Below are 17,882 nucleotides of genomic sequence, written 5' to 3'. Positions count from 1 at the left end.
CAGCCAGAGGGTTTCTAGACTAGATTTTTCCTTAGTGCTCTTGTCACTTGGAGCCTTTTTATGTCACTCCAGCCCCATCACTGTCTTTCTGGGGTGATAGGTATTTTCAGGGTTCTGTCTTAATTTAGTCTTGTCTGATGAGAAGGGAGTCTCTCCATGCATGCACTCTGGTGGCTGAGACATGCCGTCCTCACCCTAGCCCTGGGCTGCTGGGCCAGAATGCCTTCCCAGTGCTCTTGCCCTGGCTGGTCCTGACCGGTATGGGCATCTTTGGGGTTTTGGAACCACATCCAGGTGCCACGCTGCTCCTGTTCCTGGATAGAGGTGATTGGGTTCAGAGGGAAAGGGTACAAGTGGCCGGTGGCACCTGTGTTCTGTCCACCAGAGAAATAGAGGGCCACATGGTCTATTCATTACATCCTTCAGAGAAGTGAGGAAGTGCAGGTGGACTGTGGTTAGGGCTCAGTGTGGGACTCGAATCGGGGCTCATTCTGTGACCAGGAACAGATCTGTCTCTAACAAAGGTTGGGGCTCAGACTGAGACCTTCATCTGGGCCCAAACTGTGACCAGGGTCAGGGCTCAGTCTGTGACTAGAGTCAGGGCTCAGCTCATGACCAAGATCAGCCAAGATCAGGGCTCAGACTGTGACTTGGGCTCAGTCTGTGACCAAGATAAGGGCTTGGTCTGGTGTCAGGAACTGGGGCCCGTAAAGCCTTCGAGCCCGTCCCAGTCCCTCCCTGCTGTCCTTAAGCTCCCCGAGAGCCTACACCTCTTAGCATCTGAGCCAGCTGCCTCTGGTCTTCTCTGGGAGGTAAACTACAAATTATAAACAAACAACAGTGCCACCACTGCGGCCAGAGCCATCAAATGTAACACCTGACCGATCCCCACCCCACTCCGTTCTCTCATTGTTTGGGGCTGATGTCTGGTGTTCCCAGCCAGGCAGCACGGCAGGGCGTCTGCAGGGCAGGCACAGAGGTGTCCCAGCTCAACAGAGGGGCTCGCTCCACCCCACCACGCCCCGGCTCTGGGCTGCCACGGATCGCGGGCAAGCAGTGGGGCCTCCAGATCTCATCGTGGCAGCTGCCGGGCCTGATAATTGGCTGCTGATGGTTTTGTGTCTATCTAAGCATTTGCCCACGTGGGTGGATGTGTTATGTCTGCGTGTACGAGGCTTTCAGAAATTAATACATAACGGGGCTGACTGATACATCACCTCTGGGCTTGAGGAGGGACAAGCTGAGGGGCCATGCCACCCAGGAGACCATACAGTCCGTTCCAGGCTGCTCTCACCCACCATGGGGCCTGGGGTCACTACCCTCCTGCCAAAGAGGAGAGGAGGATTTCAGCTTCTCTTCGGTCCCGGTGTTGGTATGGGGAGGGCAGACAAGAAACAAACCGGTATGGATTGAGGGTCAGGGAAGGCTTCCTAGAGGAAGTGAATCCACGCTGGATCTGAAGGAGAGACGGTTATGCACACTTCTGTGGAGCAGGTGTTTGGGAGCTTGAGCTAAGGGGACGCCTGGTTAGGGTTGGCGTTGGCAGGCACTGAGGGCAGGTTGTTCAGAGCCTGCCTCTTTGGACCTGCACTCCTTAAGCTCTGCCCCTCGCCCTTGCGGCTCTGGGCCGCTACCACCGCCTGCCTGTGATGCTGCCAGAGTACGTGTTTGCCTGTGTGTGCAGCCCGGTCCGTGCAGCCCAGGGAGCTCCCTGGGCCCTGGCCCCAGCTGCACAGACTTTGAGAAGACTCCCTTCTCCTGCTGCACTAGGCCCAGAAGGCAGGTGTTGCTGCTGCAATAATGTCACTGAGCGTGTGGCCGGGAGCCCAGAAGTAATTACCCTGCAGTTCCCCGTCAGAGGCTGGAGCAGCCCCTGTCAATGATTAACGTGAGTCCCCAGCCACTCAGTGCCAAAGCCAGTCATAGGCTGCTCCCACCTACAGAGGATATGGGGGTGCTTGTTCCCTTCCCCAGGGACAAGAAAGACCCTCAGGTCCACAGGTCTCATCAGTGCCTTTAGCACCTTTAGAAGAAACTTGGTCCAGCAGGGGACACTTAGCAGACGGGGCCTGACTTCGTGCTGGGTGGGGGCTGGCCAGCCTGGAGCCCTGGGTCTTCTCACCTGCACTTGCCCAGCCTGGAGCTGCCTGCTCCTCCCACTCTAAATTTGCCCTCGTGTCTCCAGTTCTGCTGTGTGGCCTCGCAAACTCCTTTCCTCTCTCCGTGTCCAGGGTCAGGGCTCAGCCTGAGGCTGAGAAGAGAGCAAAGCTAATTGACCAAATAGGTATTGAACCCTTAGTCCTGATCCCATTAGTGCAGATTGAGCCAGCAGGGCAGGGACAGCACGGCGGACGGGCACGGCTGATGAGAGTCCCCTCCCTCTTTCTGGGGACTCTGCCAAGGCCCAGCCCGGCGTTCTGTGGCCCCTGTGGTGCTGGGACAGGTGGGGGATCCCTTACTTGGGGGCATCTGTGTGCTGAGGCTTCCCTCAGCGAGGGGGCGCCCTGGCGTGCTGTGTCGTTGCGGTGGCCTGGGGGGGCCCTCCCTCCTGTCAGGTCTGGCCTGGCCCGCGGACTGGAGTTCAGGCTTTCTTTTCCTGTCCCTGGGCATCCTGCAAGGGACTGGCACGGCAGGAGCTTAAGGAAAGTGAGGTGAAATGCCCCCCTGCGAAGGCCCCGCCCATGTTGTCCCCTCTTGGATGCTCAGACCCGGCCTCGGAAGCATGAAGACCCGTGGAGACTGCAGGTCACCCTGGACAGCCGTGGCTGGGGGCCCTGGGACAGGCCAGCAGGATCGCCCACTGTGGCACTGGCAGAGGACGGAAGTGGGGAGCTGTTCCTCCGGTCGCAGAGCCATCATGCCTTGGGCTGCGCCGTGGCTCCTGGGCAGAGTTGAGGGGACAAGCCTGTGAGTCAGAGGCCACTTGAAGCCTCGGCTCTGCCCTGTCCAGCTGCGTGGGCTTCTCGGGGGCCTCGCCTCCCTGAGCTTTGCTTTCCCCATCTGGAAATGGGAGCAGACAGGGCCGGGTCCCCGCGAGTGCTGGCCGCTTCCAGTCACGGGCGCCCGGCTCCCTGGGTGAGGCCAGGCAGGTACGGTTTGGGGAAGTACCCAGGTGATTCTGCCTCCATGACTTTGGGGCCCACGACCCTAATGGCCGTCTGTGCGCAGTCTGCGGTTCTCTGTGCTGCGCTTGCCGCGGTGTCTCGGCGTCCCCAGAGCCTGGGGGGATCCTGGCTCAGCACAGCACCCAGGCCCGTTGGCAATAGGCCTCCCTCTCCAGGGAGTCGCTCCCTTTTTTTTCCTCGAAGATCATTAGGATTCTGAATTATAAAATTCGGGGGCCGGGCTGGACCCCAGGGGACGTGGCCCTTGCTCAGCTTCTCTCTTCCTGGAGAGAAGGCAGCTCTGCGCCAGAGCCCAGCCCCAGGGCTCCCTTGTTGCCTGACTGGCCCCGGCCCATCCCAGAGAAAAGGGGCTGTGTAGACCCCAGGGTCATCATTCCGCTCCCTCTCTGGGGCAGCCCTCCCCCGGCCTCCTCAGCCCCTCCGTGAGCAGGGCTTCCTGGCCTTGAGAGGTCTGCACCAAATCCGCCCCCCACGCCTTGCGTGCAGCTCGGGCCTGCTTCTTCCTTCGCTCTGGCAGCTCCTTCCTGCGCGAGCAGGTGAGCTCTCCTACCTAATTTCCCCTGAGGCTGTGCTCCCGGCTACTCCACAACAATATTCTATTTCTGTTCCATGCTCCCCCGTGGTAGGACAGGAGTCTCCTGGGGGAGTGGTGTGTGAGTCTTCTTTGATTCTTGTAAGCTGAGAGGTTCTCCAACTCCTAGTCCCCTCCCCAATTTTCCCCAGATAGTCTTGTCAGCTGAGTGAAGCACAGAGAGGTCAGGTCACTGACCGCAGGGGACACGGCATCCGGGCAGCTTGCCGCATTGTGGAGCAGCTGTGCAGGGTGGGATGTGTGTGTGTGTGCATGTGCATGTGCACCGGTGTCCCTGTGCACGTACAGTCTCAGGGCTCCAGAGGAGGGCTCAGCCCATCGGAGAGGCAATGGCTCGTCATCTGGAAGTGTTCCTTTTGCCCAGGCCTGGGCTCAGCTGTATCGTTGAGAAGGTGCAGTCACAATCCCTTTCTCAGGGAACTCTCTTCCTCTGCAGTCTGCACAGCTCCTCTGTCCCCCAGAAGAGCTCTCAGTTCTCAGGATGGCGTTCAGGATGCACCCCATCATCTCGTCAGACCAGTGTTGGGTCGGGGGGAGGGCTGTCAGAATGCCCTGAGCACGCTCTTCCCGTAGCGAGCTCTCGCTCTGGTCAGCTGCCCTTGGCTGGCCTCCTTAGCCTGCACTGCAGACATTCATGGAATTTGGCATTCTTTTGGAGATTGTCTAGCTCTATCTTTCTGTGCAAACGGAGAAACTGAGGAAGAGACAGAGGCAGGGACTTACTCAAGGCCACACAGCAAGTTAGAGACAGAGACAGGATTAGAACTCAGACTCTCAGGCCTCTATCCTGGACACCGGCTGCTGCACAGCATGGGCCTCCCTGCTATAGCCGCTGGGCTCTCGCCACAGTGCTGTCCTCTGAAATGTGGGCACACTCAGGCCCCTGCCTCCTCTTTGAGGCTTTAGTTCCCAGCAGGCCATGCTGCCCTGCTCAAGCCTGGCTAGGTTGCCCCTCTAGCCATCCCATGGGGTGCAGAGCCAGACAACCCTCTACTTCCCCTCCCCAGGCCCCGTCTGCCATGGCGCTGGCCCGGCTAATCCTCTCCCCTGCAAGGGGGCCTGTCCATCCCCCAGACTGAGGGCTTCTTGAGCTAGGACTAGTCCATTCCCCCAGGATCCACCAGCTCTGGGGCCAGGACCTGCATCTTAGTGGTCGCAAGATGATGATGATGATGTTGAAGGCCAGCAGTATAGCATGGCATAAGTATTATTTCTTTTGATTCTCCCAGAACCCTAGAGGTGGGGATGAATGTGCCTATGTGCAAACATATGAGGAAGCAGGCTCAGAGAGGTTAAGTGATGTGTCCAAGGCCACACAGCGGAGCACCTGACCATCATACTATCTGCCGTAGCCTGACTGCTCAGAGGGTGGTCCCCGGACCAGCAGCCTCCGCATCACCTGGGAGCTGGCTAGCAATGTGGATGTTGGGCCCCACCCCACTCCTACTGAAGCCCACTGAGTCTGCATCTTGGGAAGATCCTCAGGAGGTGCGCGCGCATTGCAGTCCGAGCAGCACTATGCTGTGTGGCTGAGGAGCACAGGCAGGGAGTCGGATGCGGTCAGTTGCAGACCCGACACAGCTCACCTTCTCTGGGGACTAGTGGCTGAAACTCGCTCTTGTGTGATGAGGGGCCGGGCCTTCATCCCAGGATAGGGAGGTGCCTTAGAAGAGGCAGGAATGAAGGGTCATTTTTGGGTCTTGAAAAAGCAAAACAAAACAATGTTCCTTGAGTCATTGATAAGCATAGAAGAATTAGAAGATATGCCAAAATCCAAACAACCCCCCAACCACAAACCAAGCCCTAGGTGCCCTTGGCTGGAAATCTGACTACGTCTGAGGCAGCCCTGGGTGGCCGAGGAAGCAGCTACCTGGCAGCCCTGTGATTCTGAGTCAGAGATTTCGAGGTGGGTTAAAAATAGAGCCCCAGCGGCCAAGCGGGGGTGGGAGGGAGGCAGCAGCATGTAGTGTCGAAGGGAGACCCTGGAGTCAGGGAGAAGCGGGGTGAGGGGCTGAGTGGCCAGCCTGGCCAGGGCACAGGCAGGGGGGACTCCTGCTCACTCCAGGGCAGAACCCCACTGCCACCGCTGCCACCACCACTAGGGGAGCCAGTGTGGGTTGGTGAGGGGTGTGACAATCAGGAGCTTGGTCAGGTTGGGGGTGGGGCATGGGGGTGGTTAGAGTGAATGGAGTAAGGTGTCCCTGCGTGTGTGTCACGTGAATATCATGGGCTGGCACGTGTGTGACGTTAAGCTGGTCCCCTCCGCCTGTTACCCCTGCCCTTCAAGTGGCCTCCCTCTCTCCACCTGCACCGCTGGCCCCAGGAAGTCTCACCCTGACTCGCAGTCACACGGAGGCTTGCCCTGTGTTCACGCCGACCACCGAAGGGCTCTCTGCAGACCCGGCCCTGTCTCTGCCCAACATGTGACAGAGGAGCCTTCACAGCAAGGGACCCTGGCCGTTGTTTAAAGGTAGATTGACTTTTCTGATTGTAAAGGTAATACTGGCCTGATATGGGAGTCTAGAAAATGTTAAAAGGTGTAATGGGGGAAATCAAGTCACTAGCAACCCCACCGCTTAGTAGTGATCAATATTAATGACTTAGCTCTTTTTTATTTTTGGCAAGCTTCTTTTCCCCTCTGGCAATAGTCTTCCATCCATCCTTCTTTCCATGCATCTCACAATAAGGTATTTACCGAGACCCTCGCCAGCCCCACCCAGCGGTCTGTTCCCTTTGTGGAGAAGGAAGAGACATCCTTTCGCTCTTGGGGAGCTCGCACGCAGCGGGGAGCTAAGGCTCCTCCCGGCCTGTGTGGAGCAGTGCAGGGGGCGGGAGGGCCGTGGAGCTGCCCCCTTCCTTGCCCCTCCCCCCTCCCAGGACCTGCTGGGTCCCCTGTCAGGGCTATTCAGGAGAAGGGAGGATCCTATAGCAAGGGGCACAGTTTGTTCTGCCACTTCCAGCCGCACAGCTCAGGCTGGGGATGCAGGTCTTGGTTGCAGCTTCAGCCACAGTGTCCCCCGCCAGCTCTCTCCTTCCCATCCCATCAGAGAGCCCAGCCTTCTGCTGTGGTCTCAGCGTGTGCTGGTGGCTGTAGTTGTGAGTCTGGGAATCTCGGGGCTTTGGATGTGACAAATTCTTCCCTGGCCATCGGAGGCTGCAGAAGCCTGGTGGGACGTCGGTGGGGTCTCCGAGGGCTGCCGTGTCTTGTGGCCTCTGCTGGGCTCCCGGCGCTCAGCCGCTGGCTCCCAAGGCGTGTGTGGCGTGCGTCCGCCCAGCCGCTCTTTCAGACGTTTCCACCCATTCACATATTAATCAGCACTTTCCACGTGACAGGCACTGTGCTGCAGTCAGAGAGGCGAGTGACCACAAGTCATACAGTCACATACGCAGTTTCAGTGTAGTGTGGTCAACACCATGCTGGGGCAGCCCCTACGAGGGGCAGCTGGCCAGATTTCTTAGGATACAACGAAGGCTTCCCAGAGGCCACTGATGCCTCTTTGAACCAGGGGGGATGGGATGGGCATGAGAGGGGCGGAGAGTTCCAGGCACGGGTGACGGCATGCGGGGCAGCCCAGGGGCAAGGGCAGCATGTTGGGGGCTGTGGGGGGCACCGACAGCCCCACAGTCTGTCTGGAGCAGAGCGTGCAAGGGTGGGCGGGGAAGAGTCCCGATTGGGAAGGTCTTGAGGATAGCAATGAGGACCGGGATTTTAGCTGGGAAGCGCGGGGCGGGAGCGGGGGGAGGTGAAAGGAACCTTGGGCTTCACAAAATGTGGAGAGTGGACTCGAGAGAGATTGCTGACCCCAGCCCTGGCCCTGAGCTATGTGGGGTCCCAGGACAGTCAGTAGCCCAGCTGGGAAGCTGCTGGTGCAGTCCAGGTGCTGGGTCGATGGGACTTGCTGGCTCCAGCAAGTGTTGGTGGGTGAGGACACAGGAGACTTTGGGTCTCTAGGTTGTGCATTTGGGTGTCTGGCACCATTTTCTGGGAGCACAAGAGTTTGTGGAGGAAGCTGTTAAGCATATCTGAATATGTGGAGGGTGAGGCTCTCTGGGACATCCCGGTGTAGCTGTGTGGTCAGCGAGGGGATCGTGGGTGCAGAGCCAAGAGGGAGGTCTGGTTTACAAGCCAGCAGGAAATGAAGCTGTGGGGGTTGGTGAGGTCACCCAGGAGAGTGCACAGAGGGAGAGATGAGGGCCCGAAGGGGCACAGACATTGAAAGGCCCTGCTGGGGACGAGGACCATCCACGGGGAGAGAGTGGGGGATCCCAGCGGGGTGGGTGTCTTGGGAGCCGGGGAGGAGACCGTCTGGGGGCAGCATGGTCTGTGGGGCCACAGGATGCTGAGAGTCAGGGAGGAACGGACTGGAAGTGACCTTGGATTCAGCGGCGGGGTGCGCACTGGCGAAGCTGCTGAGAAGTGCGGGTGGAAGAGGTGGGAGAGGGAGGGTGGGGACGGTGACAGCTCCTCCACCACACCCAGTCCTCAGCGGGAATAGATGGGACAGTGGGGGTCCAGGGAGGGATTTTATTTTTAAGTTTAAAGAGCTTAAAAGGAAAAGCTCTCAGGAAAGGATCATGGAGAGTGGGAGATGGAGGAGATAGGCGAGAGAGACAGCCTGTCTTCTCCAGGGCGGGTCCCTGGCGAGGAGAGTGGGACTGGCATCAGAGGGCAAGCGGAGGAGCCGCCACCTCCCCCGGGACTGGCAGGTGGGGAGCGGGGGCGGGGTGAGGGAGGGGCCGCAAGGCAAGAGTCTGTTGGCAGAAGGAGGAAGGGGCGTTCTGGTAGCTTCTCTCTTCTCTATGAAGTAGAAGGTGGTGGTGTCTGCTGAGACTAAGGGCAAAAGCGGTGTTTTCAGAACCTCAAGGAGGAAATTCGAAATAGCTGCTGTGGAGAGTGGGCAGGAAGGCTTAGTAGGGTCTGCTGGAAGGATGAACAGGCAGAGGTAGGGCCTAGCCACGAGGCAGACATTGAGGCACAGGAGCTAAGGACACCAGATGTGTGCTGGGACTGGGCTGAGGTTGTGGGGGCCCCCATGTCAACACAGTATGGGTCAATGGTGGCCCCAGGCCGGCGCTGTGATCCTGTGAAGGTGCCAGGAGGAGGGGCCGCGGGTAGGGGGTTGGAGTTAGAGAGAAGGACGTTATGTCCCAGGCGGGGTGGCTGGGAGCAGGCAGGAGGGCGCTGTGGGGAACCAGGGCAGTCTGCAGCCTGGGGACCCGGGTGGCTGGAGAACAGGGCAGCTCTGCTGGGGGGGCTCTGGCAGGCAGGAGGCAGGCGTGAAAGACGATTGGAGAGCGGAGCAGAAGAGGTGGCGACGTGGCTCAGGGTACACTGTTGGGATGGACAACGAGAGTGGGGTCATTGGAGTCAGGGCTTCAAGCTACCACAAGGCTGGGGCATTGTCTGGGTTGGTGATTTGGAGTGGAAGTCACCCGGGATGCTGATGGCGGGATTTGGAGCGGAACGGGAGGCTGCAGACCAGGTGTCCGCACGGCCAAGTTCCCTGAGGACGGCAGGTGGAAGGTGGAAGGGTGGCCAGCAGAGGACAGGACGCCCGAAGGATCTCGCAGACATTTCTCCCACAGGCAGGGGCGGCAGCAGCAGGGAGAGGGGAGGCTGCTGACTCACCTCTGACCTTGAGGAATGAGGGGTTTGGAGAGGGATGCCCTTGACACACAGCTAGGGTTCACTTAAGCAGAGCGGCAGAGGGTCAGGGAGTGAAGAGGTTAAGGGTGGCGGGGTTTGGGAGGGAGGCGAGCGGGGGAGGCGGTGCAGAGTCTGGGACTATGGAACACGCTAGCCAGACTTGTTTTTCTGTGCAGTGGTTAGAAAGCGGGCCTCTGAGGTTAGTCTGTTTGAGTTTGAATATTTGATCTACCACATATAGCAAATGTCTCAACTTCTTGTACTTCAGTCTCCTCATCTTTAAAATGGGTATAATCAACAGTATCTACCTCATAGGGCTTTTATGAGGATTAAATAAAATATTCCATGTAAGGTACTCAGATTAGTATCTGGCAAATAGTAAGTGTCCAGCAAATGTCAACGGCTGTCCTCCTCCACTCTCATTGTCTTCACTGTCACCTTGGGCAGTGTCTTTGCTGGGCCTGTAAAACCAAGGGATAGATCAGGAATGGAGGGAGAATCCCAGTTCCAATCCCTTTCTCAGACGCAAAGAGTCCTGTAGTCTTAGGTTCTTAGATTTGTTGGGGGGCATGGAAGGAGAATCAGGTGGTGCCCAACAAAAGAGGTAGAGCATGACATCCACTCACACAGGCACAAGCCCGAGGCAGGAGCCGTGGTTAGGCAGACTTCCTGGAGGAGGCAGCTGTTGAGCTGGGCTGTATATGAGGGAAGAGATTTCCAAAGACAGCGGTTCTTGGGAGAAGGAACTGGAATGTGGATGGAGATGGGGCCAAGGGTTGGGTGTCCAGGTGACCACTGTGAAGGGGGTGGCGGGAGGAGAGGGAAGGGTGGCATGGGCACCAGCCCAAAGAGCTTGAATTTTCTTCTGTAGTCCGAGGGGGTCCACCAAAACCGTAGTATTTGCAAAGATAAGCCAGAGAGCATGTGAGTCGGCGGGAAAGATGGTGGCTGGAGAGCAGGGAGGGGGCAGGGCAAGGGTCCAAGTGAGAAGGGGTGAGGGATAGATCAGAAGACATGATAGAGCAGCCCGCTGAGCCTTGGCAGCTGCTGGGGTGCTGTAGGGGCAGGGAGGAGGTAAGAGGAAGCGTGGGGACGGCTGTGAGGTTTTGACACCAGGTGATTAATGCAGACTGTGCTACTCGGCTTTGAGGAGGGCTGGGTGTAGGAGCCAGCAGGCCCCCCAGATGGGCACATTTTACAGGCAGGTGGGAATGCAGGTCTGGCGTTGGTAGTGGTGTCTGAGTGGGAGCTGCCTGCACAGCAGGAGCAGGTGGCAGATGGGGCTGGGTGTGCCGCTCACCTGGGAGAAATCATGGAGATCCTGGGCTGAGTCAGCACTGCAGGGACACAGAGGTGTCTGGGACAAGGCCCCTGCCCTCCAGAAGCCCACAGCACTCTCGGAGAGCTAAAATCAGGGCCCAGGCTGGGCTGAGGCTTCCCTGGTCAGAGGTTGGAGAGGCCTGGAAGAGGTAGCTCTTCAGATGAATCTTGAAGAATGGGAAAGATTTTAATGAGAAAACAATGACATTCTCCTTCTTCCAGCTGACAGGATTCCCAGTGGATATCATTTGTGCCAACATGTTTGTAAGTGGGTGTGTGCAAGAAAGGATACATGTGTGAAAATGGATGCATGTACAAGGGCAAATGGGTGCAAAGATGAGAGTGTGTTTACAAAAATGTATTCATGGTTTCACATGTGTTGCGCATGCTTGCATGCATGTACATGCATGTGTTTGTGCATGTGCACACACGTGTGTATGAGCATATGTCTCAAAGGCAAGCGTGGACGGGAGGAGGATGAAGGAGGCCATTACTGTCTGGGACCCCCACTTCTATTTTATCGCCCTTCTCGTCTCTTCAGCCTCCAGGGAAGGAGAGGGCCCTCGGTCTAGTCCTTGAGTCTCTGAGTCCAGAGTCAAGGGCCTCCTGTCTTGTCTTCCCTCGGCTCTCCTGAGGAAATAACCTTCCTCTCAGACCAAACCAGGAAATGCTCCTGATAGCCATGTGAAGGGCTGTTGGCTTTCTGCCATCCCCATTCCTTCTGCACATGGTCCTGCCCCTCTAATGTCAGTCCTTGGCTGCCTCTTCCTGCTGAGGGGCTCCCTTCCTGCCTGGGTAGACCCATGGGTCCAGGTAGGAAGGAAGGCCCAGGATCGAGAGCAGAGAGTTCTGGGATCCTGGGGCTGAGCCGGGGCTGGGGCCTCCAGAGCCCAGTTGGTGTCTTGCACTGGGATGCAGGAGGGTCCTCTGGCTTTTGAGTGACCAAGGGCTGTAATCCAGCCATGTGCCATCTCTGCCTGTCTGAGTCTGGCCATCCATTGCTTCCCTGCTAGGGCAGGACACCCGTCACCAGGGATGCATACCTGGATTATGAGACTTGCTCATGAATGATTCCAGAGGCAGTGGGGTGCTAGGGAGCACTGGGCATCCAGCTTGAGGCTTTGGAAATGTTACTGGTCCTTTTTTGTAGGTGGGCCTTAGTTTTCCCTTCTATAGGATGGGTGCCACCATGACCGACTGACTGCTGATGACTGGGGTGCTTTCAACACTGGAGAGGCATGCTACTTCCCCACTCAGGGGTCACCCCAGAAGGCCCAGCATCTGGAGGATGAGCCTTGAACCCTCTTTGCAGCCCTCTCTTCGCCTGTCTTGTCTCTGCCTCCCACATCACACCAGGCTGCCCCAAACCCTCGCCGCTCAGGCTCTGGAGTCCCAAAGACTTTGCATCTGTGTCTGGTCCTCGCTAGCTGTGCGGTCTTGGGCAGACCCACTTCTGAGCCCATCACCTGTGAAACACAGACAGCAGCAGCCACAGTGCTAGTGTGAGGGTTCGATGAAGTAATGGCAGAAAACACAAAGTAAGCGCTTGATACACGTGAAGTGTTTGGGGGCCTTTATGAATAAAGGCTTTTCAGTTACCAAGGAGCCGCCAGTGAAAATGCGTGGGGACATTAAGGAATCATTTGAGATGCTTCTGACCAGCAGCTCTGGGGATGAGAGGGGCCAGGGAGCTGTGGATGCCAGTGCGGAGGCCATTGCCAACTTCCCCGGCTGGACCAGCAGAACCGGCTGGCAGGCGTGCCGGGTGCTGTCCGTGGTGCTGAACACCAGTTTTGGCTCCAGCAGGTCCAGGCTTTCGGGGATCTGTGCAGCCATCTGGCAGAGTAAGGAAGGGTCTGTGAGGCCAAGGGCAGTGCCTGCAGCCCAACCCCTCTCACCTCCTCCAGAAGTACTTTCCAGGTCTTTCCCTTCTAGGCCACCAGGATCCCACCTTTCTAGATGTCTGGCCTACATGGGATGGTTTGTTACAGCATTGCCCAACTTGTCTTCTGTCCAAGCCTTGTCCTCTGACTAGACCATGAGTTTCCTGAGGTCAGGGCATCTGTATGCCGAGGTGAATATGTTCTGTCTTCTGCTGGTCGGGGACATCGTGACCCTTGCCTTATGCTACCGCCTCTCCTGCGTCCGTTATAGATTCCTGTCCAATCCCACCCCAACAGATGCTTTGCTTTGGCTCTTCTCTGGGAGATTTAATCTTCCTCCTCTCTCACCTCTTTCCTGCCAATTTGTTGATTTGAATGATTTAGGCATTTCATAATAGAGCTGGGTGGTCAGAGCACTTTACAGATATCAGTTCATCGCCTCCTTATAACAATTCTGCTAGTTACATACTGTGGTTATCCTCACTGAGCAGATGAGAAAACTGAGGCATGGGTGAATGGCTGAGTGACTTGGTGGTAAATCTTGGGGCAGGAATCGAACCCAGGCTGACTGGCTCCAGGCCCTCTGTTTCTCCCCACTATATCATGAGGCCTCTCGAGCCACTCTGCGATGCTCCAGGATGGTGGTTTGCAGGGAAGAATGCTCTAGTATTCTGACCCCAACCTAGACCAGGCACCAGAAATATCCCTGAGCATCTGGAAGCTCAAGATTGAAATGATTAGTCAGAATGCAAGGAAATGGGTGTTTTTGCCTTCTATAATTTGGTTTTATGAAGACCACTAAATGCAAACATTCTCCTGTTAATTACTGTCTCGAATGTGGTCTGTAATTGAAGGAACTAGAGCTGGGGAGAGTGCACAGTTTCTACCCACTGGAGTGGCAGGCCTGCCCGAGTCAGCTTTCCCAGCCGCCTTGTGCCCACTCTGTTAATTTTAGAAACTCCTCCAGCCTGGGTGTATTATTAGCTTTATGTACAGAGGGCCGCATGGCCCTCAGTGGCCTCTGTATCTACAGGTTTTTTAAAATTTGTTTTGTATTAAAAGATTAAATGGACAGGCATGACAGCAGTGTGTATACAGGGGTGTTTGCACACTGTATGTGTGGATGGGGACACCTGTGTGTGCCTTCTAATGAGTGTACACAGCTGTCTTTGAGTGACGTGCATGCGGTAGAGTGTGTACAGCTCAAGAGCGCCCCATAGACACTGAAACCTCTCTCCCAGAGCCCAGCTCGTTAGTGGATGTGCTGTGTTCTTTGTAGTGAGGGGCGAAGGCTGGCAGGGGTCCTCAGGTCTTAGTCGGGCTCTCCCGGCTGGCACGGAGGCGTTGAGGCTGCAGGAAGGGGTGGTGGGATGTGGGGCAGGGAGGGAGCTGAAGGTGACCTCATGGCACCAGCCTTAGAAGGAGAAGCCTGAGCCCCATGAAGCCCTGTCTGGCCCTGAAGGTCTTGGCTTTCAAAGGAAGGGCCAAACCTGCCCGTCAGGATGCTGCCCTCCCTGCGCTGTGTCCCGGCACCTTCAGCGAAGCAGGCCCTGCCCCCTCCTTGACTCACAGCACCATTTTGAGTCTGGCAAAGGAAACAATTTGGTATGAAATCATTTCTTTGCAAACCTGGAACCGTTCAGGCCGAGGCACTTTGGTTTTTGGTGGGACCCTCTGAAGACGCGAGGAAAGCTGGTCTCATTCTTCCCCGCCGCCTTCCTGGCTTCCCTGCGGTAGAGAATTAAAGATGGCTGAAAGGTTATTTCTCCTGGGAGAAGACATGCTTATTTCTGCCTGGCTTAATACTTTTATCCGTCGTTGTGTAACTGTCTAAATTGATAGCAGAGGGAAATAGTTCTGTGGTGCATTTTGGTCCTGGGGCCAGCCCCGGGATGGCTGGTGCTGGGCAGGTTTCTGGGAACAGTTGGCCGTTCCTTCCAGATGTGGGCCTGTGCCTATGCGTGCCATTTCCACGCTCCGGAAGGTGCCTTGCTGGGCTTGGGGCAGATGGCGCAGTGCAGACCTTTCGTTTTATGCCTCCTCCTCGCATTTCTCAGCTTCTCAGAGGTTTTGCTCTGAGGCTCCCTCCAGACCTCCCTCAGGAGGGACTTGCAGGCACTGTGAGGCCCTTGGAGAAACAGAGCTGGAAGCCCTGGCTGGTCTCCGCCGCACGGAGCGCGGCCTCTCGGAGCCTCAAATGCCCTCATTGCCACTTCCGCCTTTGGTGCTGTCACTGCCCAAACCGCTGCCCCGCTGGGGCAAATGGTCAGATGCTTTCTGACTATAGGGGATGGACTAGAGGGGGGCACCAGAGAGCCAGTGTGGGAGAGGGCCAGGTCAGAATTATGGGAATGATTGCACTGTGGGTAAACTGAGGCCCAGAACAGGGAGGGCACCTGCCTGATGTCACCCAGCATGTCAATGACAAAGCTGGGGCTGGAGCCCAGGCCTGCTGCCTCCCATGATCCTGCTGTGTGTCTGCACCTCCCCTGCGCTCTGTCTGGCCAACAGCCTGTCTCAGGCCACAGCCGACCCTCGGAGGATAAGGAGCCTGGCCCAAGCCTGGGGTGGTACGTCGTGAGCTGCTGCTGGGGCTGAATCAGCCTCTCACCTCTCTCTGGGTGTCACTGTTGGGTTAATGTTTTGGCCTGACGCTCCTTGCGGGGTTGGGGGCAGGAGGCTGGTTATCGGGGTGTGCGCAGAAGGGCTGAGTGAACAAAGAGCCTCTTTCTGCTGTTCCCTGTGTCTGCCCATCTCCACATCATCCCTGGCACCCACGTGCCCGTCTCCCTGAGTGTCTCGGGACACTCAGGGCTTCTCTCTCTGCCATTTGCTCTCCCTTGGAGCATCCTCTTAGTCTGTGACTTGTCTCCTCTCTCTCTTCCTGGTGACTGACCCTTGTGTCTCTGGGCAGATTTTACTGGGACCTGACCATGCTGCTGCTGATGGTGGGAAACCTGATCATCATTCCTGTGGGCATCACCTTCTTCAAGGATGAGAACACCACGCCCTGGATTGTCTTCAACGTGGTGTCCGACACGTTCTTCCTCATCGACTTGGTCCTCAACTTCCGCACAGGGATCGTGGTGGAGGACAACACAGAGATCATCCTGGACCCACAGCGGATTAAGATGAAGTACCTGAAAAGCTGGTTTGTGGTGGATTTCATCTCCTCCATCCCTGTGGATTACATCTTCCTCATCGTGGAGACTCGCATTGACTCGGAGGTCTACAAGACTGCTCGGGCCCTGCGCATTGTCCGCTTCACCAAGATCCTCAGCCTCTTGCGCCTCCTACGTCTCTCCCGCCTCATCCGATACATCCACCAGTGGGAAGAGGTGAGTGGTCAGACCAAACCTCCTGGGGGAAGAGCTATTCCCTCTGGGGGAGTGAAGAACCAGCAGGGAATCTCAGGTAGTTGGACTTGGGCTGTCAGATTGTACCAGGCACACCTGCTCCAAGAGGACAAATGTTAGTAATTTCTTGACCTCTCTTCATGTGCTAGATACTGCACAAAGCACTTTCCATACAGTATCCCACTGACATCTGTAACAACCACAGAGGTTCCATAGAAGTCCATGTAGGTGCTCATTTTTCACATGAGGAAACAGAGACAGAAAGATTAAGTGACCTACACAGGGTTGCACAATTGGTGATTGGTGAACCAGGAATGTGAACTTAAGCTGATGGACTCCAGAGTCTGCGTTGTTAACCGCTGACCTATATTGTAGGCTCTGCGAACTCACAAGCCTTTTGGAGCCAGGCAGGAAATGTGAATAGGTGGAAAGGGCCCGTTGGGGGCCGTAAGGAGTGTGGTAGACTGGGGGAACTGGCGAGCACATCTTCTGTCTGCACTGGGCAGCTTCTCCTCAGCTCCCACCAACTGCTGCCAAGTGGGAATGGGCCCAGGCTTCTAGATTTACAGATTTATCATGAGAAGCAGAAGTCTGGATTTTTGTACAAATTTTATTGGCAACTGTCTTAGGTTGGGTTCTTCTGGAGCAGACCTTGAGACGCAGATGTGCATGGAAGTGATTTTTTTGGGAAGTGTTCCCAGGAAAATTTGGTAAAGGAGTGGGGAAGAGGGACAGGGAAAGGACGCCAAGCAAGGGTGGCACATCAAGCAAAGTCCCCTGGAGGCTGACTTTGGCCCTATCCCACGAGGGTTCCCTGGGGACACGCCACACCTCAGAGCTGTCCCAGCCAGGCCAAAGGAGTTGGAGTGTTTCTGTTCCCTTGCATGCCAGTCATTGGCTCAGGGCACTTCTGTCCCTCAGCACCTGGCAGCCAGAGTGGCTTCAGCCTCTGCCGAAAGGTGCAGGTGCCGGCTGTGGGCAGTGAAAGGCCCAGGGAGGATGGAGTCTTATGCTTAAAAACTGCAATGGACCTGAGGGGCTCTGGGCACTGGCTGCAGGAACTAAATAAACAATTGTGAAAGAACTGGGTGGGCAACAGTGTTCTGAACACACCTAACTCATCCACGGGCTGGGGCAGGCACCTGTGGGAGGAAAGGAGGCGGATGAGGGCTGTGGTTGCAAGAAGAGCAAGTGACCTTGCTGAGTGCTTGGGTCCATATCTGCCAGCCACCCTGTCATGCCATGTGGCAGCAGTGGCAGGCAGGCCAGCCTGGAGGCACCCAGGGTTGGGGGAGACCGGCTGGGAGATGGACCATCTGGGGGCCTGATGCAGGCTGTAGGCTGAGCAAGCTTCTGCAAAGGGGCATTTCCTGCCACCCCTCCCTGCTGCCCTGCTGCTCTCCCGGCCTCCAGGACCCCTGCTTGACTGGACAGGGGCTCTCATGCTCAGGACACAAAGCCCCACCCTAATCCCCAGCAGTAGCCGGCCCTGGCCGGCAGCTCTCGTGGCTGATGGTTGGGCCCCGGCAGATTCAGGTCAGAGGCGTCATGCACAGTTGTGAACACATGTGCCTTGGGAGAAGTGCCTGCGCCAACTTGGCAGAATTGCTCCATGGCAGAAATTCTCTTTGGTTTGGAAAATTTGCATTACTCCTGAGGACAGAGAGGGGCAATGTCTTGCCAAGGTCAGGCAGTGGACCCCTGGCAGAACTGGGGCAGAATCCAGTTAGCTCTCTTGGCTCCGAGCACACAGTGTGGCAGCCCCTGCCTGGCGTAGTGGAATGGCACAACTGAGACCCGAGTTAAAATCCCGGCTCCACACTGCCTAGCTTGTGACCTTGTTGCCACCTTGCTTCTCTGAGCCTCAGTCTCTTTGTGTGCAAAGTGGGTGTAAGTCATACCTGGTTTGTAAAGGCCTTAGCGCACAGCCTGGTGCAGAAGAAACATTTGATAAATGCC

The 17,882-nt window shown here is 56.7% G+C and overlaps 1 protein-coding gene across 1 annotated transcript in view; it reads left to right on the top strand.

Annotated features, from left to right (window-relative positions):
• HCN4 (hyperpolarization activated cyclic nucleotide gated potassium channel 4) overlaps positions 1 to 17,882 on the top strand; it is a 43,312-nt gene that overhangs the window by 8,162 nt on the left and 17,268 nt on the right. Inside the window, exon 2 of the mRNA XM_012748272.3 lies at positions 15,482 to 15,905. Within this exon, the coding sequence (XP_012603726.2) occupies positions 15,482 to 15,905 (424 nt within the window). The remainder of the gene's footprint in view (positions 1 to 15,481; positions 15,906 to 17,882) is intronic.

The sequence above is a fragment of the Microcebus murinus genome, chromosome 6 (genome assembly GCF_040939455.1).
Source record: "Microcebus murinus isolate Inina chromosome 6, M.murinus_Inina_mat1.0, whole genome shotgun sequence".
In the NCBI taxonomy this organism is placed as follows: Eukaryota; Metazoa; Chordata; class Mammalia; order Primates; family Cheirogaleidae; genus Microcebus; species Microcebus murinus.
The sequence above is the reverse complement of the archived record's forward strand: the minus strand, read 5'-3'. Positions and strand labels throughout refer to the sequence as shown.